The sequence below is a fragment of the Haplochromis burtoni genome, unplaced genomic scaffold (assembly GCF_018398535.1).
Source record: "Haplochromis burtoni strain Fernald_Lab_line unplaced genomic scaffold, NCSU_Asbu1 Contig_55, whole genome shotgun sequence".
Lineage (NCBI taxonomy): Eukaryota > Metazoa > Chordata > Actinopteri > Cichliformes > Cichlidae > Haplochromis > Haplochromis burtoni.
The window spans coordinates 176,550-201,248 of record NW_024582416.1 but is presented as its reverse complement, the minus strand read 5'-3'; the positions used below and the strand labels follow the sequence as shown (position 1 = coordinate 201,248).

At 47.1% G+C, this 24,699-nt stretch overlaps 1 protein-coding gene across 6 annotated transcripts in view; it reads left to right on the top strand.

Annotated features, from left to right (window-relative positions):
* The window catches only part of LOC102292653 (AT-rich interactive domain-containing protein 1B), a 158,524-nt gene that overhangs the window by 118,091 nt on the left and 15,734 nt on the right, over positions 1–24,699 (top strand). For 5 of the 6 annotated variants that reach the window (XM_014333603.2, XM_042220764.1, XM_014333602.2 and 2 more), the window contains exons 6-11: positions 1,246–1,332; positions 5,126–5,299; positions 14,025–14,346; positions 15,257–15,397; positions 21,783–21,907; positions 23,406–23,509. In XM_014333603.2, the coding sequence (XP_014189089.1) occupies positions 1,246–1,332; positions 5,126–5,299; positions 14,025–14,346; positions 15,257–15,397; positions 21,783–21,907; positions 23,406–23,509 (953 nt within the window). The remainder of the gene's footprint in view (positions 1–1,245; positions 1,333–5,125; positions 5,300–14,024; positions 14,347–15,256; positions 15,398–21,782; positions 21,908–23,405; positions 23,510–24,699) is intronic. The other variant, XM_005922389.3, reaches the window with a different exon arrangement.

Sequence of the window (24,699 nt, the reverse complement as noted above, 5' to 3'; positions counted from 1 at the left end):
TGTGTGTGTGTGTGTGTGTGTGTGTGTGTGGCAGGGTTCGTGAAATGTTGTTTATGTATTTTTATGCAAAGCAATTATGTTGACTTAATTGGGTTTGTTTATGTGGAGAGAGTGTCACCTCCAGTCATGTATTACCGCAGCTATGGACAGACATATAACACACACACACACACACACACACACACACACACACACACACACACACACTTGTGGAAAGAGCACTTTTCTACTGAGTGATTGAATAATGGGAAGTGTTTCCTCTATAATAAGGGATTTATATTCAATGTGAGTTTTCGGGAGCAGCGACAGAATTGTTTGTACTTCATCATGTGTCATCCTGAGGAAACACTTAGTTTCTTCATATATTCCCACTGAGACGGGTCAGCCCGTACTCTGTAATCTTGAAAACACGCACCGATAGTCATCACAGAACATATGTTTCCCTCATGATTGCACTCGCTGCCTGTCACTCGCTGCACATCGTATCCACAGAAAGACAGAAGCGGCGAGTTTCCCTCGCCTTTCTCCCCGTCATCGTCGCCAGCCTGAATTCGAAGATAAAAGGTTAATTTGCCATCTCTCTCCTTCCTCTGGGCCAAATCAATCCACCGTAGTCTCTGTCTGCCATTGTCCTAATCAGACCCTCAACTCGCTATTGGATTTCAATGGAACAGGCGCAGCCCAAAGACCCGCACAACCACCTGATCGATGCTCCTGGAATGGTTCCGGTTTTCTATAGGGGATCGCTGCAGCTTTAATGCTTACACAAGGAAGTGGCACAGGGTCCAATGACTTGATATGTCTCCTGGAAGTGCATTTGTCATTTAGCTGATAGTGAATCACAAACAGCTTCATGTGTAGTAATTGTGCTGAGCCCGCTGTGCGTCTGCAAAGGCTAAATTTGGCATCAGACCCTCTGACCCGATCAATCGCTGCTCAAGAAACAAAGGCAGTCAAAAAATAACCTTCAGCTTGATACGCAGCCCTTATTGTTTTGCTTTTTTTATTCGTCAATCAAGCGGGAGAAAACTTTTTGAGAACTTTGTGCGTCTGAGACAAAAGCGGACCTTCGGGGCTTAATTGTTGCATTGCTTTTGAAGCAGACAGAAAACAAATATGAATCCGTTTCTGTTTCCTTCAGTTTTTGTGCAGAAAGCGGAATTTAAATGACACTAAACATTTTCTTTGAATGTCAAAGCTTTTCTTAAAACAACAACGTCAAAGATGTCACATCCATGTCCGCAGGTTCAGCCATGGCCCCGCAGAGCTCTGGAAACGGACCCGATGGAGGTCACCCGCCAATCACACGCTCACCTATGGCTCAGGAGAGAGGTATGTCTGTGTGTGTTAGCCCGTAAGTCAGCCTACCAGGGGCACAGCTACCCCAGGCTTAAGTTAAAGGACTGGAATCGTTGTTTTACCCAATGTTTAAGGATGTTTTACAGAAACATTTAGTGGCTAGCACACATGCTCTGTACAGCACAGAAATATATATTACAGAAAATCCACATTGTGCATCGGGCTCAGATGAAGAGCTTGTATACTTACAAAGCGGACGATGAAATAGAAATAATTTCTTTCTTTACATGAAACACAGGCGAGCGGTGCAGGAGGATTAGAGGCCGTAACAAACAGAAGACCAAAACGATATCTTAGTGCACCACGGACGAAACCAGTGACTGTAATGAAAGATTTTCTTAGGAAATATGAAGACTTGGAGTTTAAGATGTTAGCAAAGAGATGTAAACAAGTCATTTGACACAGCTACAAAGAAAGACAAAGACAGAGAAAGAACTGTGGGAATTTCCCACTCACCACAATAGTGAGTGCTTCTCTCTAAGAAGATCATTCCTTCAGCAGTGATTCGTGGTTCTGTTCTAGGAGACCTCGTCGCTCTTCCATGGGCATAACTGAGAAGCTGTAGGCAGGTAGAGCAGCAGGAAGACCTCCAGACCTGAGCAGGCATCCGTGACAACAAGCATCACGCTGCGCGACACTAAGGTGGTTTGCAAAGCAGCTTGCAGGCACTGAGCACAGTAGGCTGGCTCAAGCTTATTAAATACTGCCTTAACCTTCTATGATAGGCGACAACCCAGTGGATGCATAGGATGGTATCAGCTAAGACAAATGTGAACAGGGCCAACTGTCCAAACTGGGAGGGGCCTGAAAGCTGAAGGCTCCGCCTCCCATTCTACTGTTAGGCTACGTCTACACTAATCCGGATACATTTGAAAACGGCGTTTCCTCTGAAAACCGCGTCCACACTGTCGTTTTCAGTCGTTTTCACAGAGTTGTGCGTCCACATTGAAACGGTCGAAAACGCTTACGTTCCAGATTCGACCTGCCTCATTTCTGTCTGCCACTTATTTACTTTCCACTGAGTTTTTTAAACGGACTCACAATGAGGTGGAGTTGTTGCTGCGAGTAACACAAAAGTACAAAGTTGCAAAAGCGAGTGAGAATTAAAGAATTTGAAGAAAAGCTCTGTGGAGCACATACAGACTGATATTAGTCTTTAATAGGGCTGTCAAACAGCTGCTGTATAACGCCCTCCGCTGTCTTAGTTTAATTGGTCACATGTCTGCATCACATGACTAAAATGTGTCATCGATTCCAAAAGCCTGCGGTTACGCTGTCCACACTGCAACAAGGAAACGGCGTTTTCAAATGTATCCGCTTTGGAGAGCGTTTTCAAAGAGCTCAGTTTTCCTTGACCAAAAACGCTTAGTGTGGGCGTGGCCTTGAATACTCCAGAAACAACAAGTGAGCCTGCAGTGTGAGAGTGAGGATACGAAACTCCGAGGTCTTTATGTCGTGATTATTTAAGAAGAAATCTGGATTTGACAGGGAGCCAGTGAAGAGAAGATAATGTGGGAGGAAACCTTCATGTTCCTCTTTCTAGTCCCTGCTGGTTTATCAGGTTTTTAATATTATATGCAAATAAAACAACAAACACTTGTTTGTATATGTTTAAAATATTCTGCACTTCATGTAGTTTACACACACGCAGCATCATGTTTTAACTTCACTCTTATGGTAAAATTGCGGTTGTGTAAAAATGTCACAGTAAACATTGAGATAAGTCTTTCATTCAGACCCGAGCGTGCGCTCTGCCGATGGAGCCACTTCAGCTTTGGCCCCGACTCGCTGCCAAAGGCTCGTAACACGAACGCTCACCCGCAAGCCACATGTGTTGGCCAAACTGCAAAATTGTTTCCAGCAATTATGGCCACTTCTCAACTATTACTAAAAACAGCAAAATTGCTCATGTGAAAAAAAATCTGCATCCACACAACACTGACAAACCCCTGAAAGAGTGGGATGCAACCTTAATGGAATTACTGCGATGCTCCCTCTCTATCACCCACCAAAGAGCAGTTAACATCACAGAGAGACAGAGGGAGTGGATAGATGAAGACGGAGAGAGCGGGAGCGGCACTGTAAAAGGTTATTTCCCAACATGATGAAATCAAATCGGAAATTTAGTGCTGCTCTCTAATGCCTGTAAACCTCACGCCCTCCCCAGCCCAGTCCAGGAAAACACGGCGAGGTTAACAGGGTTGGCTGTTGTTTTTGCTGTTTCCCTAGCTAGGATTAAACCTCCCACCGCCCCCCCCTCATCCTCCTCTACACGCACGCCCCACTTTGCTCAAGTGGCTGCCTCCCTAAGAGCCTCTCTCCACTCTTCATTTCCATAAATCCGCTGAATGTCCCTTTTCCCCCCCGCTTTCTCTCGCGTGCTCCGCCGCTCGCCTGTTGTTGTCCGGCTGAGAGCTTCATTCACTTTGCCCGAAAGAGAGAAAGGTTTGTGTGCGTGTTGTGTGTTTGTGTGTGAGTGTGGAGAGCGAACGAAGCAGAGAGACAGAAAAATCCTTGAATGTGTTATTTGCTTTTAGCACTGTCTGCACAATGTTCCTCTCCCCATCCATTTTCCAGGCAATTTAAAGTGCGGTATTACACACTGTATTTTTCTCCTGCTCTCCCAGAATCCCCTTACCCTAATGGAAGCAAAACATTACAATAATGTCCTCGCTCCTTAAACCCAGCACTCGCAGCCTAAGCACTTTCAGGCCCCGATCGCTCTTTCCCTCTGTTACACTGTCTTTCCTCCCACACACACTTTCTCTCTCACTGCCTCTCTTTCTGTCTTGGCCTTCATCTCTTCGCTGCACACACACACACACTTTTATTGCTCTCTTTCTCTGTTATCTCCCCCACACACCGAGAAACACAAACACATGCGTGTGTGCGCACACAGCCATCATGCAGTGAAACTTCCATCTCCCTCTCCTCATATTTTCTCATGCTCTCTTAGCAGAAACAAGGAATTAAACAAGTGTCAACTTGCACTTTTCCAACTCTATCGTTTTTCCCTAAACCCCAAACTCGCTAAAGAGTCGGCGCCCATTCAGCAAAGCGGATCGCTATCACAGTTTACAGTCGAGCGGGCCCGATCCATTTACGCCCTAATCTGCAATCCCCCTACCGCACGCGCTCGTTTCCACACCCACGCAACCTCTCTTTTCTCTGAATGGCCGCCCGGCGACCTTTCCGCATTCGCGGTGGATCGGGAGACCTTTCTGTGGGTTTAAAAACCAACGGCGCAGCTTGAAAGAGCGAAGCCCAGGCGAGGATCTCTCCAAATGTCAATTTGAATGGTGCGGGCGAGTTTGGGCCTGAGAGGCTCTGACACATCTATTGACAAAACGGTTTAGAAAAACATAGTAGCTGCGGTCAAATCGCCGGCTATTCTGTGAAGAGTCGAGCAAACGGTTGGCTTTTTTCAACCCTGCGGACAGACTCGGCTGCGTGCGTCTTTCAGAACACGCGTACACTTGACCCTCTGCTTCTGCCCGTGCTAAAATTCTCTGAGCGAGCGAGCCTGTGTCAGCCTGCCGCTTTCTTTATGCGCCATCTAACACCTGGACCGCGCCGTATTACTCCACAAAGTGTATCTGCGAGTAACAGGAGCCAGCGCTGAGGTAAAAGATTAGGGTCGTTATCAGAACACGGCTCTTTTTACACGAGGAAATTGAATAAATGTCCCACTTTGTTGACTTACACAACCGCTTCAGACAAATCCTCCGCTGGTTCTGCTGCTTTCATGCCTGTTTTTGTGTTTCAGGGTTCAACATGCAGAGGAACCAGGCTGCCTCTCAGTTTGCTTCTCCACAGACCGGACCTCCCATGTCCCCCCACCCATCGCCAGGGGGCCCCCTCTACTCTGGAGTGGGTCCGTACTCCCAGGGTGGCCCCGCGGGCCCTTACGGACCACACGCACCTCAGTATGGACACCAAGGTTGGTGCCTGCTATAATGTGATCGTCTGAAAACATTTAAATGAACAGAAGATTTTGGAATATTTGTTTGTCCTTTATTATTACAGGAAACAAGGATCTCACATAGTTTTCTCACAAGGTGAGAAATTGTAAAGCAGGATGTCGGGCTCAGCTGTGGAAAAGCCTTGAAATCATGATTGTTTAATGTTTTCTAAAACTGGCAATTTCGCGTTACTCTGAGCTCCTAATCTGCCGAAGACATAAGAGCTGATTCACGAGTCTATATTTAGCACGTGTCAGTTTACCAGAAACTCTGTTAAAAGTCGAGCGAGCACGAACGCCTCAAACGCGAGAGTCTAACTTTCAGGCGATAGTTTAAAAAAGCAGAGAAAACTGCGACTGCTGTCAGGCTTCGTGCTGAATTATAATCACGAGAAGCATTAACAGGCCCCACGCTGACTTTAACTGACATCACATTTGTGCAGCAGCCTCTGCTTCCTGACTGGTCCGCTGGGAGGGCGAGTCCAGCCTATCATCCATTCAGAGGGGTTACGCAGGAGTTTGGCCCCAGATTGGAGAGTCACATTTGTCATTTTTGATTACCGCTGGCCTCGCGCTCACCGTCACACCGGGCTTGACTTCGGTGTCACTGGTGTCAAAGACAGTCTGCTAATGAGGAATACAAAAAGAGTCCTTTTGAAAGACGTTTCCATTGGCTGTTTCCTACAATCTCGACGCACACAGCTGTTACAGTCCTCTATCATCCTGTGTGGCAGGTCTCATCGTGGGCATTCAAAGCCAGACTATATTCATGAGACACTTGAACCCTGGACACACCTCTTGGCCCTCCTCGTGATAAGATTATGAGCTCCAGACTGACACGTCACGAGCTTCATCCACTGAATCATGATCTGGAGAAATATCGGCCTCAAAGAAAAATTAGTCGTTTTTTAAAAGAATTGAACATAATGAATCTGTTTTAGCTTCATTTCTTTTAAATACATACAGTCCAGTGTCACACCTGCAGTAGGTTATCATGTCCATAGAGAGAAGCTGAACGTGTTCCTTTAACCGATCGCAACGATGGCTTCCCTCGTTCTGATGGGGGCCGGCCTGTCTTCTAATGAGACACATGCTGTGCATAAAATGAACCAGTTCATTCATGTTTACTGGAGATCTTAGTTTAGAACAAGACGGCTGCAAGAATGAGTCACAAAAACCAGAGGAAGAAGCTTTTTGGAGCAAAATGCACAGCATGCAAACATGAGAGGGCAAATGCTAACAGCTGAAATATTCATCTAGAAACATCTCAAGAGTTAAAAGAATACATAAAGTCGAGTTGCAGATGGACTCTGCAGAGTGCAGCGTGTCTGTCTGAGAGTCTGCAGTCAGCCTCAGTTGGACCACGATTGTTGCCTCCTACCAGGTGACCTGTGCAATCAATTTGCAACCTACAGGCAACCAGTAGGTGATGGCAACTAGTTGCCATCAGTCACCAAATGCAAAAAAGTTACAATCTGCAGTTTTTTCCTAGTCAAGCAGAGGACTTACTTTTACTGTAGTTTTACTAATGATCAAGATCCTGATAACATATTAGATCACGAGACCGGCTTTCTTATCTCGTTTTGTGCTGTGTGTGTACATATGTCGTCCTGAGGTCACATAAATGTGCAGTGATCAGTGCAGGAAATCCACATCCATCTCTTCCTGAGTATTTATTGTTTCTTTGGCCTCTGAGCAGTAATCAGATGTTCCGCCACGTTCTCTCGGCCTGTCTGACGAGCCTTGTGGCGTTCCAGTTGCACTGACCATCAGTCTAAGCTTTTTCAGATTTTTCTCAGGAGAAAAAAAACTTGGAAAAATGACGAGTCTCAGATTCCAGGAAAACTGGAAAAAAAAGAAGTTTGGATCGCTTTGTGTAATTAAACGTTCTGCGCTCGCTTGTTTCTCCAACATGAAACTCCCAGCCAGCCGGCAAACGTCGACATCTGCTGTTGTAGTTCGTTTTCTGCCTTTGGCGCCACACCAGACCAAACATTATGGTATTTTTTTGGTAAATGTGTGTTTTAATGTGTCACCTTGATAAATGCACCCATCCGCGCGTGTGTTTTTCCAAATTTGCGGCGTCTCCCTCGCATTTGTTAATCTTGATTAATAGCCCTAATGCGTTTGGTATTTGGTCCTCCTTCTCCACCCACTCTTATCTCCTAATGTGACTTTGGCTGCGCTGACAGCCCAGTAAGCAGAGAGGAGAAAGAGAAATGAAGTAAGCAGAGAGCAACAGCGAGGCGGTCTAGCCTGCGAGAAGCTCTGGAGGCAGATGAGCGTGAAATCTCACTTGGACGTCAGGAGAGATGTTCCATCAAAATCAGAAGGAGCTGCTCAGACCTGCACATGTGTGCTTCATGCGTGCAGATATAGCAAACGTGCAGGTATCCTGGTGTTTTCTTTATGCAAACTTGCTGAAGAGCCAAAGCCAACACCCTTAATTCACCCTTGTCCTGTAATTCTTCAGCTTCCCCCTAATTTACTCCTTTTGTGGCCGTCTGTGGTTATTTTTACAGGTAAACAGCCGAGTTCAGATTACCACTTACGTGCACTTTCACATCATAATGTTTCATATTACTTATTTTTACTTTGATGTAAACTCGTCTTAAGCTTCATATTGAGTCCAGGACATAGCCAGGGCCCCGGTCCTTAGCAGAGCGAACAGGCCAGACAGCTGCTGGTCATTGTTCTTAATGACAGCTCCATCTGCTTCCCTTCCCTCTCCCGAGCGAACCAGCAAATTAGCCAACACAGAAACTAGCTCCAAGTTCCTGAACTCTGCTCTGCTGTTTCTCTTGGCCTGTCTGTGCTGGGAGAGGTTGTGTTTCCATGTGTAATGGGTAACAGCATTTTGTCTTTCAGCCATTTCTCACACACACACACTAAAGCAGTTTGTAGCTCAGCAAAATACATAAAACAGTCTGGTGTCTGTAACTTTAAAGGCTACACGACTGCTTTTGTTGTCCGCGGGTAAACGACTGTAGCTGGACTCGTGTAATCAGCTACATAAGCTCCATCCTGCACACAGTTAATGTGATACATGAGTCTGCCGGAGGACACGGCCTCTCTGCAAATAGTACTTACATATTTTTCTGCTTTTTCAAGCGATCTTTGATCAGATAACACTAACCAGAGGTTTGCTGTTTGTGACTGTGTGTTAGAGCTGTTGCAGTGAGGCGGTCCAAACATTTAAGCTGCTCCGTGTTTATCGTGGTGCTTTGAAAGGCCGCTATATCCCAAGTTTACCTGATCTCAGCTGATATCAGGCTCTCCTCGAGACTCACATGTCCTCAGCAGCTGTTTCCAAGACCTGCACTTGGACACGGTGCAGAGCAGCATGTTGAGAACAGCACACACACACACACACGGGGGAGGAGGATATTATGCTATTACAGGAAAAAGATTCAGAGACCGGCTCAGCTCTGCTTTCTCTCCCACCCATCGCATAGTTCCCTCCACCACATACCCCCCTCCAGGGGTTAAGCACTCCACTGGTAATGACCGTGCTTCAGACAGGACTTTTAAGCCTTGGTGCCTTGCCGGAGCCACAGAGTAATTCAGCCAAAAAAAAAAAGAAGAAGAAGAAAGAAAAAAGCCATGACTCAAGCCAATGCCTAAGGGAGCGAGTGGATGTTTTTGGAGGAAATTGACAGTATGTGGAGCTCAGCAGCCCCAAGGCGCACCCCAGCCCAGCTCAGGCTCAGAAACCCTGCCGGGGAAGGTGCTGAGGTGGCTGGTAGAAGATGTGGGGGCCTCGGGCAAGAGGGGATGCTGCAAAAAAAAGAAATATATATATCCATCCCACCAAGCTGTACATGAAAGCTGCAGTGTAACAGTGAGCTGTGTGAAGCAAGGAAGGAATCTGTTTTTTGTGTCTGTATTGACCCGTCTGATGTCAAACATTGGAAGTGCTAAAGCTGATTAAACAGCTTTAAACAGACTTACAGTTATTTTATTAAGTAAAGCAGTTTCATAACGATTCGAGGAGGAAACAGAGACATCCTTGCTTCCTAAAGTATGATTACCGGCTTGATTATACTTGACACACTCCCCGACTAAGCCCCACTCTCCCAGCTCACTCCCACCACATTCACAGAAAGGAAAAGAGGAAAAATGCTATTGAATTTTTGTATTTGTGTTCAGCCACATGTGCACAGCCTGCCCACGCTCCCGTCCTTGGCAGCTCAAGCATGTAGCCATGTAATCTGCATTCCACTCCTCACTGATGGAGTTCACAGGTCCAGAGGGTGCACCATCACACCTCGCTCCGCTGCAGACGGCAGAGCGACCGCCTTGGCCGTTAGCGTCGGCGGGTCCGGCCTGCTGAGGAAGCAGTCGACGGTAATCTGCTCGGTCACGCTCCAGCTCTCCCGCAGGACTCCGGGGATTAAACCCGGCGCAGGATATAGCGTCCAACAAATGCGTGACCGTGCCGGGAATTTCCATGTAATTGTGAACGAAGCACCACGAGCGCTTCTCCTCCCCTCTATCGCGCTATAAATACCACCAAGACTCCCCAAAGGCACAAGTGCTGAGAAGCAGGCGAGAAACCAAGACTGAGCTACAAGGACACGAGAAGGTGCAAATAAGAAATGGCATCCTCCTTGTCCTCCTTTTAGTTTCCAGAGCAGCAGGAGTAACAGTCAGAGTAGGCAGAGCCACGTCTGTGAATGCATTTTAATGCTAACATCGTATGCATGTGCATAATGAAAGCTAGCACTGCACATTTTGAACCTGGTTTCTCGTGCATAAAACCAGAGTCAGAAAAGATGCACATTTTTATATGAATTTCCTGACAGGATGTGCTTTTTTCTGGAAGCATTTGGAAGTTAACATTAAGTTGTACTTTTTTTCTCTTTTCCCCCTGAAGCGTTTTAAATATATCAGCACAGAGTCATTATTGCTTCTCTTTTTTCTAAATTGGACAAAATTTTACCTCAGCAATAATCCATCTTCCCCTTTTAATGTAATCTTACAGCACTTCCAAAGTCATTGAAAGCCCAAATGTCTCTTATGAAAACACCTACTGTAGGATTTTGAGGTTGAGCTCTCAGTCATTTTAAAAAGTGGGTTAGCGTGCTATCTGTCCTTGAAGAAGCATTCTGGCTCGGCACCAATCCTTCAGGAAGTGAATCATTCTTGTCAGGACAGAGCAAGGCTCTCATAGGAAAGCTTTACATTAACCCCATCCCGCAGTTACTCTGTCTTTCTGCTGTCAGCCGAGGCGACTGAGCCCACATCACTTTGAATGGTAGTACATCAAAACTGATAAGTTCCCTCAGTGCGGCGTGCCGACTTAATGACACAGTTTTTCAAAACAGATTTAGCTTAGCACCTCGCAAAAAGAAGAAATACTAAGACAGCGAGTGAACACGCTGAGATGGAAAATTCCAGACGCTTCTTCGTTTTTAGGACTTCAGGCAGAAGAATTCAGAGTCCAGATGCTATAAACGAACCCCTGGAATAGATGGCGGGCGGCCATGACGTGGGTCCCATCAGCCGTCCAGAGAGGGCTGAGAGAGGTTGCTGACCGGGGCCTTGTTCATCCAGCTGAGCAGTCGGGCTGCAGGGCACCGCTCCCAGGATTTTCCACAGCGTCTCCGCTTCATTATGAGTGGAAGAAACGTGGAAATGCGTGTTTCAGTGCTCGCAAGGTCTCCAACGTATTACACATGCATTCACACAATCAAGCAGATGCACGCACACACACACACAGAGCGCACCATACATATCCTCCTGTGTTCGTTAGCAGGCATCCTTTCTTCCTGAACGCTTCCCTATTATAGCCCCAAAACCCTTGACAGGTGTCAGCTGTACTCAGCTCACCGACTCACCAGAGCCTCCCCACAAATAATCCGCTTTTTCTTTTCCCATCTCCCACAGTAGATTTCATCACAATTTCTGGACAAATTCAGGCGGAGTTGCTGACTTTTATGGGAAAGACTTTTATTTTGATTCAGTATAAATCCTATCTCGGGGGTTGGCGGGTGGGAGCGTTTCCCCCTCCCTCGCAGTCTGTCTGTCTTCCTCTCTTTCCGCCCCCTCGTGCTCCCTCCATCTCTGTTGGACAAGCGGTCTTATGTCGTGTGGAAAGTGTCTTTGCCGAAGCAGCTCGAGGACACTGTGAAGCCATTACCATATTCAGTATCGCTCTTCCCCCCCCCCGTGGAACATTGTCATCTAACTTTCCCTCGTTTGAGCGCACAGAAAAGCCTTCAGGTTTTAAAGAGACTTGATCCCCTTTTCCAGACATATTCTCAGGGGATTACGCAGTGAGGCCCAACTAAAGCACCCTTAATCAAATCAAAATAAATAGCCCCCTTCACAATGGAAGATGCCACTTTTCTATTTTGCGGGGGATTTGTCCCCTGTGGAAAAATCTCAGTGCCCAAATAGGGAATACGCTGTTATGCGCGCTGCGTGTCGTGGGTGTGGACGGCTCTCACATGTATAGGTGCCTGCTGCTGTGTCTGCTGCATGCGCGTGTTGTCTTTCAGCTGTTATTGAGGCTGGAGTCGAGCGAGGCTTTTAAAGCCAAAATGGAGGGGTTTAAGTGTGCCTTAGGAAAGCTCCTGGCATCGTGGCTGCGTGGCACTCCAGGGCAGCAAGAAAGCATTTACTGCAGATTAGAGCTCCTCTCAAGTGTTTCACAAAGTCAGCCTTAAGCTCGCCAATTGTTCCCAGGGCCACACAGCTCACCGGGCCACACCTCAGAGTGGGTCTCCTCGCATACACAGGTTGGCGGCGGCCGTGAATCACAGTGTAATCCCGCTCTTTACGCTCCGCGGCTGTCGCGGCATTGTTTTCTTGATGGATGAAATTGCTGTATGTGTCACTGTGGTAGGTATATGAGTACCAGCTGACAAGCACACCCCATTTGTCTCAAATGAGGTGATTGATAAGACCCATCTGCAGCTCCAGTTTGTCATCATCATCAACTTTATTTATAAAGCACTTTAAAACAACCACAGCTGACACAAAGTGCTGTACACTGGAACTGTAAAATAAAATTACATGAGATATAAATAAAAAACAAATAAAAAAAGAGTGAAATCATTAATTAAATAACTACTTCAATTAAAAGAGAAACTAAGTCTCACTGAGGTTAAAAGCCAAGGAATAAAAGTGGGTTTTAAGACGTGATTTAAAAGTGGACAGTGAAGGGGCCTCTCTAACGTGCAAGGGCAAATTATTCAATAATTTTGGAGCCACAATAGAGAAGGCCCCGCCCCCTCTGAGCTTCCTCCTGGATCTCGGTACCTCCAGGAGCAGCTGGTCAGCTGACCTGAGAGACTGACAGGGTATGTGGGGATGAAGAAGCTCAGAGACGTAAGGCAGGGCAAGACTGTGAAGGCATTTAAAAACAAACATAAGAATTTTAAAATGAACTCTAAAAGACACAGGCAGCCAGTGCAGAGAGGCCAGCACGGGGGTTATATGCTCTCTTTTTCGAGTTCCTGTTAGGAGTCGTGCAGCCGCATTTTGAACCAGCTGCAGACGTGAGAGCAATGACTGACTGACCCCCACATAAAGTGAGTTACAGTCGTCCAGGCGGGAAGAAATAAAAACATGGATCACTGTTTCAAGGTGCTGCCTCGAAAGAAAAGATTTTACTCTTGCCAGTCGCCTTAAATGATAAAAACTGGACTTCACCACTGCTCTGATTTGATTGTCCAATTTAAAATCACTGTCCAACTTAAAACCAAGGTCAGTAACAACAAGTTTAAAATAGACTTCCAGGGATCCTAAAACAACAGAGGAGGACTCACAGGGACCACTGGATCCAAACACCAACACTTCTGTTTTCTTTTCATTAAAATTTAAAAAGTTTAGAGCCAACCAAGCTTTAATGTCATCTAGACATGTCAAGAGAGGTTTTATGGAGATGCCATTCTTGTGTTTTAGTGACAAATACATTTGGCAGTCATCGGCATAACAATGAAATGAGATCCCATGCCTTCTAAGGATAGAACCCAGAGGCAATAGATACAGTGAAAAGAGCAGTGGCCCTAAAATTGAGCCCTGTGGGACGCCACATGACAGAGGAACAGAAGACGATTCGTAACCGAGAAGGCTGACAGAGAAAGTTCTATCTGACAAATAAGACCTAAACCAATTAAGTGCAGTGCCACCAATACCCACTACATCATGTAATCGAGAAATTAGAATATTGTGGTCTACGGTGTCAAAGGCAGCAGTTAGGTCAAGCAAGACAAGAACAACATGGTTACCAGAATCACATGCCAGAAGGATGTCATTAAAAACCCTTAATAATGCAGATTCTGTGCTGTGAAGGGTTTTAAAACCTGATTGAAAAACCTCAAAGATTCCATTTTCATCTAGAAAATCTTTCAGTTGACTAAAATCAATTTTCTCTAAAACCTTGGAGACTAAAGGCAGATTGGAAATAGGCCTATAGTTCGCTAAAACTGTGTGATCAAGGCTAGGTTTCTTAAGCAGTGGCTGTACTACTGCATGTCTGAAATTTGCAGGAACCATACCAGAAGACAGACTGCTGTTAATAATGTCACTGAAGCTATTTTGTGCCGTTCTCATAGCCAAATCGTGGAATTTAGGAGGACGTCTGAAACGACAGCGAGCCATGTTTTACGTTTCAGGGACACCGTCTGTGTAGCTTCTGATTTTCTGTGATCTTAATGAGCTTTTGTTGGCTGATTCACATGTCGTCTTCTTCCAGGCAACTACCCACGGCCCTCCAACTACAGCGGCACAGCCAGCACCGGCTACAGTGGCCCCGGCCCTGGCATAACCAACAGCCTGGGCATGAACGCTACCAGCCCCATGCACGGCCAGGGGCCCGGCCAGCCCATGCCCGGAGGACGCGGCCACGGCCCAGGCAGCCAGAACAGGGTGTACCCAGCCATGGGTCCCACTTCTCCCAGCGTACCCCAGCCAGCTGGGCCCGGGATGGGTCCCCCTTCTTTGGGTAGCTCTAACCGCAAGATCCAGGAGGCAGCAGCGGCTGCCGTGCCAGGATCTGCCAACTCAGTGCACAACAGGTAAGAGCGCGGCAAGGGCTCCGGCTGCAAACTCAGCACATTAGTTGTGCATATGCTGCATGTGAGTTAGTGAATGTGCATGCGAGCTAACGTATCCCAGCTGTAGCTGTAAGTGGTCTTGATGGTGAAAAATGTATTTTAGTGCGAATTGTGCCGTATGGTTACTGTACGCTACAATTCTGGGCCGTCGAGCTTCTCTGCCGTGCGTTAGCGTCTAACGAGAGGCATCGATCTGCCGGTCGTCTGTGTGCTGAAAAGCCCCGCAGAGGCTTTCTGAGCCAAACACTTTCTTTTTCTCTGAGACTCTTTTCAGACGTGCAGGCAAGAGTTGTTCTCAGGGGTTCCGCTCTTCTATGAGCCACTTGTGCAACTGTCCCTATTTTCACACATCTCATAAAGTACCTGACATTTTGATATCTGGCTCTGTGCACCGAGTGCCATTTCCTTGCAAAAAGAGATATATTGGCACGAGAGCAGGCAGCGCGGTCTCGACGCAGCACCGTCGAAACATAAGAGAAGAAAAATGCAAACTGACTGTAAAAACACCAGAGACCGCAGTGACACCGAGCACCTTAACGCACATGCACAGCTCTTTGAAGCTCTAACAGCGTGTGAGTTCAGGGTATTATTTTCCATCAGGGCGGGAGCTCTGACTGTACGAGCGCTCGCAGTGTTGGAGGCAGAGGGGTTGTTGTGGGATTGTGTGGGCAGTAAACTTTCGCTGAACCCTGCCGGGGGAACTTGTGAAAACATCGCAGTCTTCTGAGAGGAAAGATGGCTTTCTGCATTCGCGCCATTCTGGGTGCGCTTTTCCTAACAAATGCATCATGGGAGCAGCCTCGGCGGCGCTCAGATTAGCGTTTGCCAGTGTTCATCATGTGGGTTTCTCTTTTCTGTCGGCGGTCTGCAGGACGCCTCTGTGCGCGAGGCCCCCGGCCCAGACGCAGCCCACCTCCACCCGCTGGCCCACACCCCACCATTCCTCCACCTGTCCACCGCCTTCACCCCCACCCCGACCTCATCCTCCATGCATCCATTCGCATCAACATAGGTAGGTCCACGTCCATCACCACGCTTGTGTGTGTGCGTGCCTTAAAATCAGTTTGTGTGTGGAAGTCGGTGTGTCATGTGACCGAGCCGCGCTAAAACGACCATGGTGGCTTTTCTCGGCGCTGCGTCTGACAGCAAAACAAGAGGAGTCATCATCATTACCATTGTAATTGCTATCATCACCTTCATCATCATCATCACTGTAGTCATCACAGGCTTCTCTTAGTCACTCTAATGGCAACAACAAGTGAGCGCCCCAGTATCTCACACACACACACACACACACACACACACACACACACACACACACTGAAATACTCGGGGCTGCGTGCACTGTAACAGCATCGTGGGGGGAAAGGCAGGGGAGGGGAGGAGTCTGAACAGGGGGGGTGATTAGATTGCGTGCATCCGTGGAGGCCCAATGCTGTCCACACTAACAACAAGACACAGACACACACACACACACACACACACACACACACACACACACACACACACACACACACACACACTCACTCACTTGCAGCAATGCAAATGCTACTCGAGCCGTTAAGAGATGGCTGAGTTGTCAATAAGAAGTGGCACGACATGATCCCCACTGCTGGGACCAATCAGACGGCCTGTCAGTCTCCCCTCAGACAGCAGCGAGGTGTCGCTGGCTGCGGTGGGCCTCTCTCGCTCTCTCGCAGCGTGTTTACAAATCTGCCTGTAAAGTCTGTTCACGTCTTCATCTGTGTCTCAACCTATTTTGATTTATTGTCAGCTGTGCGAGTATCCGCAGGCTCCTTCGTTTGCCGTTTCATCTCCATCTCCGGCATTAAGCCATCGTTAATGTGTGTTTTTCCTTCTTTCGCTGCACTGCAAAGATCACACTGGAAGCAAAGAGTCCGGTGCAGTGACAGCCGTCTCCTTTTGATTCTGCTCTTTGAAACGTGTGCCGGCTCGCCAGTCGTTAGCGTTTATTTAAACCGCAGCATCACTTCCACGGCGCTGGAGAAAATAATGGAGCAGACGCCGGATGCTTAGAACAACAAAAGACTTTTATGAACTAGCTAGTGTTAAAAAAGAGAAATGTGCCAACAAATGAAACTATTGGTTTCCAAAGCAGATCGGTGTTCACAAATGTGAATAATCTGCCACCTTCTTTATTTAGAATACCGAGTTGTTCGGATAAAAACGTAAATTAGTCTCCTCTGCTGGCAGAAGTGTGTTTTTGACTTATTTCAGACTAAAATGTGCCAGAATGTTTTGTCGTGATGGACATTTTTGCAGAGCGCCTGGCGCCTGTCTCACCTTCGCTGTTGTTCTCATCTGCTGTCGATCATTCCGATCCTTTCATCCCTCTTCGTCTGCTCCTCTTCCCTCTCCTCCCACCTGTTTCGCTCTTTTTTACCAACTGTATCGCCCTCTTTGTCTCCGTGCAGCTCTGTTCTCCTACCCAGACTGTTTTATCTCGCTCAGTCTTTCTTCCTCCCAATTTGCTTTTTCTTCTCCGCTGTCTCCAGCACAGCCTTGTTATGTTTTTCTTCCTCAGATCCCACTTTAGAACATCTGAGGGAGATCAGGAGAAAATTGGCCTCCGAAAAACCTGCAGTTAAAGGCTCCAGCACCCTGTTTGCGCTCCAGAGCTCAGTGCAACATTGTGAAACATTGTCAAACCCGGTTCTTCTCTGTCTGAGAAACAAGTTGTTAGTCGTACCGCGTGTCTAGTTTTGCTCTTTGATGCATTAACCGGGACTGCCACAGTCACCCGCTTCCAACCTTCCAAATCAGGGGCTAGTCGAGCAGTGAGATCACTGACTGGTCTCTGCTTCCTTTCCTCTTTTCCTTTAACACATGCCTTCACTACATCTCCACTAATAATCCTCCACATTTCTGCCTCTCATGCCTCATCTTCGTCCTCTGCTGGCTCACGCACTCTGGCTTCATTACACCAACCGACAGAATTTTGAAGAGAGGGCCGCGTGCAGCTGCAGGTTGGAGCTGCGATTAAATCCCCCCCCCCCCGAGCCTTCCACGAATCAGAAACAAATGTTGCACTTTTGTGGGTCTGAGTCAGAGTCGAGGGATGTTCCTGTTGAACCTCATGATAAAGTTTGGTGACGATGTAGTTCAGTGGGTCTCATGGAGAACGCTGAGGTGAAAAGTTTACGTTCAAATAAGGCGAGTGAGGTCGGAGTGTGTTTGGAAAAATGCACCAGTACACTTTTTTTGGGGGGGGGGAGATTGATGTTAGGGATTTTTCGTTTTTGGAAAAGAGGCAAACACAAAGTATTAAAAGGTATAAGCTTTTCTTGGCAGCAGCTTCTGAGGACAGAATTGGGTTTTCAAATGACTTTCCAACGCTGCCGGCGACACTCTACAAAAAGTTCCCGGAGCTATAGGAACGGCGAACTGTCGGAAAAATAAGCACTTAGCAGAAGAAGAGCAAAGCTTGGGAAAAAAAAGGAGCCGTAAATAAAAAGGAAATTGAAGGGAGAAAAATGTTGGAAGAGGGAAGAAGAGAAGAGAGGAGAGTGCTCCCAGGCAAATCCTCGCCAAATAATTCATTTCTGACCTCCTTAGTAAGTAAATTTGCTAAATAAATAAGAGCAGCGCTTGAATGTCAAGAACGGGGGATGCTGCCTGTGGCGCTTTGTCGCTCGCAGTCTTGGCAGCGCTGCGGAGCGCTCTGCTTTCATTAGATGGGTAAAATAAATGGCTTCTCCTCCATCCATCCATCCTGAGCCGTTTGATGTTTGGGAAGGAGGGGCGGGAGAAGGGAAGAGTAGCTTTTTTTCTGGATTTAATATGTTAAAAGCTGTCCTTTTATTTTTTGTTGGGGGTTTATTCTGGTTTACCCTGTGTGTGTGTGTGTGTGTGTGTGTGTGTGTGTGTGTGTGTGTGTGTGTGTGTGTGTGTGTGAGTTGAGTCAGGAGTTTGGAGGAGCAATGAGCCCAAGCTGCCCTGACAACAGATTGGGTCCATATATAATTCATAGCCTCCAGTCGATCCACTCCATCCTTCCATCCAGCAGCCTCTCCGGCTCTTTCTCTCGCCTCCTTCTGCACACACACACACGCAGCGAGCTCAGGGATCGATGGAGAGGGCCGCTCAGTCGTCACACGGTCCTGCAGTCTGGCGCCACCGCCGCTGTCTTGTCCGGTTAGCCGAGCCGAGACGGCGTCAGTGCGGCCTGTCACTGCAAATGAAGGACAAAGGCGCCGCCACTTCTAGAGAGACACCGTCAGCTGGTTGGCTGGCACCTCGTAACCATGGCATCCCCTTGGCAACGGCACCCACCCGAACACAAGGACACGCTCAAACACACTTCGGCACACACACTCACCCATGGTGTGAAAGTGGCCTTCTCCGATGCCCTTCACACATGTAGACTGAATAGACGAGAGCTCTCTCTGCGCGTGTTTGTGTGTGTGCGTGTGTGTGTGTAATTAGGGAATAAACGGGGGGTTAGTGAAGGACAGTGATGGTAGAGCATCAATCCGGTCGTTAAGTGATACTTCCGGGCCTAAAGTAGTCTGCGTTTAATATGGCTTTTGTGTTGTTAACATGTTTAATGTTTTGTATTTTCTTCTATTTAATCTCAAAAAGCTCCTAAAACAGTCAGTGATCACTGTTGACCTCCCTCGGCTTTTATTACCGCTAATCATTTATTTAAGCTCAGTTTTTAAAACCTTAGGATGTAACTACAGCCCAGCCCATGCAGCAGTATATGAATGACTAACCTCGTATTGTGGATGGATTATCTCAGTTGTTCTCCTGGCTGAAGTTTGGTCCTTTTACAGCATCCTGCCATGCGATTACATTTGTTCCTGACCACCGAGAACACTCACGGTAACTTTTATCGAGTGGAAAAAAAGTTAGCTTGTTTATATTATGCTAACATAGCTGTGTCGCTAGCGGTCACGTAGCACATCATTATATACCAGCTAGCCCAACTTCAGTAACCCTACAAACGTCACTGCTGTTTAGTTTTCTGTCTTCATTTATGTTGGAAGTGATAGCAGAGCTGTACGTTTTAATTTGTTTCCAAAACCCCGCAGTCAGGACATGCTATATTGTATTTAGATAGAAGCTAGCGAGCTAACTCCCTGCTAACTTCTAACTCCGTTAAATGTCATAAATTCGTTTTCATGGATGCCTGGATGTTAAACTCAATTGTTACACCTGGTAGAGCAGAACGCTGATCATTTTATTAAAGATGAAAGACTTTAGACAGTTTTTCAACTCTCAGTAATGCCATAGTGATCGTTTGATATATGGACCTGCAGCGGAGTTTAGGCCCAGACACGGCTAGTGACGTCAGACTTAACGACCGGATTCGTCTAAATCAGATCTTTTTTATTTTAATGTGGAGACCCAAAAAAAAGCTTGAGTGAAAAATCTTCATTTTCATGTTTTTCCCTTTTAGCACGAGAGCGCTCCAACTTAGCCAGCACTCGTCGAGTAAACTCATACTTTCCCTTCACTGTTTCACTACTTTTTTCCTCAGGCCACTCCTCGACAACAAACTGCGAGTGCAGTGGACTGATGGTGCTAGGATGGATGTTTCCGTGTGTGCGTTCCCTCAGTTTAGTCTCATGGAACAGCGATTACCTCCAGCTCTGGGGCCCTAAGCTGAAAATACGCCCCCCATCGGTCCACCGGGGGACACACACACACACACACACACACACACACACACACACACACACACACACACACGCACACACACTCTGGCTTCTCCTTCCTCTCCATCCCTCCTTTCTTCCCCCTCTCGCTCTCTCTGCGGCAACAGGATGCTTTTTTTTCACCCGGCACAAAGGTGCCCAAGAGCAAGATGAATGCGCCGTGCTTGCCCCCACCCCCCAACCCCCGATGGCGGCACATGCATATATTAAGTGTGATTAAACGCTGTGCGGTGCCTCCATCAAGTGCTTTCTAATGGGCTTTTTTATGACATGAATTAGTCATAATGGGAGAGCGCCACAGTCGAAAACCACCAACCACTGTTGTTGTTGTTGTAGTTGATTTGGATTTTTCACCGTTCACACGAGATAGCTTAAGTTCTGGTGAGGGGCGTTTTTACAGTATGCGGATAAATGAGCTTCGGAGGCTTTTGGCGCGTTTAAACTCATTTCTCGTCGCCTGCTCTGCTTTGTGGGAGTTTGCATGCAGAATACATTTTTGCTTGCTTGAGAAGGTGCAGCGATCAAAAGGTACATTTATTTCTGTGACTTGACTCACGCGGAGCTTTTTAGGGAACACGTAGGCAGCAAACGAAGGAGTCTATGCCCCCGCCGCCGCCCCACCCCACTATAGGGAAATGGGGCCAGATAAGCGTGGATTTGGTGTGCTTGTTTCTTTGCCACGGAGCTCCCCTGTGCACCTCAGCCCCCATAGAGGGATTACATATGTATCATCAGCCGTGCTCTATGACTAATTACATCTGTGAGATGAGATTATGGGGAGGTTTACCAAGCCAATCCCTCCTCTCAGGCAATGTGTATCGGTTCCAACACGAGGTATTACATTATGTGTCTGTGTGGAAGAGAGAACGATGCCAGTTAAGGGGGATTGAGTGACAGAAATCCGCACAAACATTTTTCCTTCTTTACGTTTTCCGGCCTTTTACGTGTGGCTTCCTTCCTTCCTTTCCTCCTCTGCTCACCTCTCTTCCTCCCGTGTTTGAGGCCTCTCCTCACCTCACGTCCCTTTTCTCCCTCTTCGTACGGTTGTCCGGGAGATAATCTCGAGTCAGCAGGAGATAGAGCAAATTGTTCCAAACACGGTGTTCCCTTTCAGCCTCTGTGTCACCGGCCTGGCATGCAATGATAGACGCCGCCTTCAATCAAACGCACATGGATGGCTGGTGTTCAGCAGGTTGCAGATAAGCCCCTCTGATGTCACTCGCAACACCATGTGATGAGCGCCCGAGAGAGCCGGGGGAGGCTGAGCGGCATTGATTTTTGCTGTCACTATGGCAACAAATAACATGATCCTCTCCAAAAGCACACCTTAATTAGTTAAATTATGACTTGTGTGATGGAGAGGAAGGAAGAGAGGGAGGGAGGGAGGCTGTGGAGGAGACGGAGGATAGGAGAGCTTTTCCTTTTCTGATGTTCGGTGCTCATCTTCAATCTTTTGGAAGAGCTGTGTGTTTGATCAGGGATCTGTTGCGCTCTTTGCTTTTTATCGTGACTCTCAGATATACATGCAGCTCAGTTTTCACTGCAACAATAAAGCAGCGCAGCAGTGACAGGCTGCCAAATATCATCCCTGTATGATTATGTGACTTCTGTTCCTCTGCAGCTTTCACTGTTACTCGCTTATTTCTCCACATCGTGAATCCAGCTGGAGTCATCCCGACTAAATCTCCCAATGTTGTTTTTTTCTTTCTATTGTAGGCAGAGCAACTATCAAGGCCCCGGCATGAGCCAAGCCAGCGCTGTCCCCTACAGTCAGGTGGCGGGCAGCAACGCCGCAGCCACAGGCAACGCACAAGGTCCGGGCTACAACATGCCTCCTTCAGGTATTTCACTAATGCCAGCGTGCTGTAGAGGTAAAAGCTCGTAAACACAGGCCCACAAACATTGCCATCCCCTGCAGGACATTCTCTTCAACGTCTTCTTCAGGACAGAACGCAGCTGAGCTGCAGTTTTAAATATTTGCATTATTTGCATGCAGTTGTGTTTCTGCAGCATGAAACCTTGAAATCCCCACGTGGCTCTCGTAACGCTTCCCGGGCTTCTGTGCTTTGCTGTTTTGGCCCAAAACATGTAAAATGAGCCTTTTGTATCCACACGTGTACCCCCGCCTACAGGCCGCCTTCAACACATATCCAAGGGTTGGGATCGCTCCTTCTTCCCTCCCAGCTTTACTTTAGCTTAAATTAAGTTGATACTTAGATGAAGTTACAGCTGATCTAATCTGGCTCGTCTTGGATCAGCAGAAAACATGTTGATACAATAATGTCGAACCTTTACGGCAGCATCGAAGTGACGTTTCTATCAGTGCACCTACTCAGAGACACAGCGTAGGTCACATGACAGAGTCAAAGACTAAAGAGTTTCGTTATCACGCTCTTCTGAAGAGCTGGCCCTTCGGCGAGGAGAGCGTAACGCGGTGCGTCAGTTTTTCTTTCCTGCCCGGCTGCATTGCTGCTAAACACACATCGGAGATTTTCCAAAATGAAGCTCTTATTTAAAGCCATACATCAGAACGCATGACATTTGTAAAACTTGAGCCAAATTAGAGCGCCAAGGTTCCTCAAAGCTCATCTGGTTTGCCCCTGGGCACGTAAAAAGCCTTCGGTTTGCCCGCCGCGGCACAGCGTACACCGGAGGAAATACAGAGGGGAGCCTTGCACCCAAGGACCTCTCCTTTCTGCTAATAAGAAATATGCAGCTCGCACTTTGAAAAGTAGTCTTAAGGATCTCAACTCTTCTTCACTTATAAACCTAATGAAGGCACACAAACATCTTAGAAAACAGAAACACGTCTTGTCAGCCAACATCTCGTCAACGCTAACCTTTACATTCTCTCCGCACTTTGAATATGTGAGAACATGAATAACTTCTTCCAAGTTGACACCGGCTTGCTTTTAGTGGATTCTTATCTTATTCTCTCTCTACGTCTTCCTTAAGAAACAGTCTTTTTATACGGCTGTCTTCCATTCAGGATAAATGGGCGGACAGGCTTTAGGGAGGCCTTGAGAGCACAAAAGCAAAGAAGCTCAGCAGCCGAAAGACATTAAAGCATTTTCCATTGTCTGACTGTGCCTGTGACATTATACAGACCATTGTGCAGCAGCTTTCAGTCCACACGGTGAAGGCACCATTCATTTAAGGAGTTAAACCCAATTGAATGTAGCAGAATACACAAACATGCCTGAAATCTCTCTTTACTCTTTATTCTGCTCCGTCGTGGAAAAACTTTAAAAAAAAATGTGCAAATTCAGAGCATATTTTATGTTTGTGAGAAGTTTGGTGCAACTGCTTCGAGTCAACGTTTGCTTGTTGCTGTTGAAGGATCCACGGGAATGTCAGGAGACGGGATAATGAGCCCAGATGCCAAACCGAAAACAGAGGTGAAAGATGACGGCGGCCCCGCCAACGAACCCCACAAACCAAAGGTAACTCCTTGACAGTCTTCCCCATTCTCCCACTTCCTCTCCCCTCTCTTTCGTTTGTAAATGTTCTTTTTAATCTTCCTCCGCTAACGAAGCAGACCAGTCCCGATCAGCGGATGCTGCCTCAGTGCAGAGGGCCGTCTCGCTGTTGTTTTCTCACCATATTTAATGATTTGTTTAACATTTACCATTCCTAATGTTTTCCTCGCTTTGTTTTTGCCCTCAGCACTCTCTTCTTGCTGATGTTTTGGCAGCCCAGGCTGCACAGACAGAGGGGGCTTGGCATCTGCAGCACACACATGTACAAACACGCAAGCAAACACAGCGCCGACACACACAACATGCACGCAAAGATGGAAAACACGCACTCTAACTAGCCTTCTCCGTCTGTGTCACACACACACTGCTGACTTCTCATTTTGCCCGACAATAGCGGCTCAGCAACAGCAGAACTCTGCTCTTTGCTCTTTTCTACCCCCTCCTCTTGTTTTTCCTTAACAACAACAACACACACTGCCTCCATCACATCCACTACACATCTTTTCCCTCAAAAATCTCTGTCTTTTCTTTTGCTGATTATGGTAGTAGGTCTTCTGAATTATTTAAGGCAGTCAGAGCAGCCAGAAAGACCCCCGGTGCTCCCGAAAGAGATGATCTGTCTGCCAAGAGAGGGAAGAGGAGGGAGAAAGATAAGGTTTTGCTGACATGAGCGTTCTGCACACAGTCCAGAAGCACTTGTCAAGCTGTTGTTCCCTCTTTTACACACTCTCCCTCTCACACACACAGACACACATTTAAACTGGGGAGACTAAATGCATGTTAAATTCATTATAGAGTCTTTTACATACAGACGTCTTACACATGCATGAAGCCTTGCTGTTCCTCTGCCACACACTGCACAGACTTATGGTTTCAGTAAAGCAGAAGAGGTCCAGCTTGGGTGTGTGAGGTTTTGCAGGCTGGCCCCGTGTAAACTGTTTGATTGCAGCTCGGCTCTCGGAATGAGAAGAATTCCTTTCAGCTCGTTTTTGTGAAATATTTCCGTTTCTGTGGTCCTGCTGTAACCTCAGTCCTGTTTTTGGAATTCCAGAGGAACTATTCTTGGAAATTCCTATAATGTTTTTCATTAAAAACAACCAATCCCTAATGCCGCTGGAAGCTCGGGGTGTCTTTAAACAGCGCGCTTGGTGCTG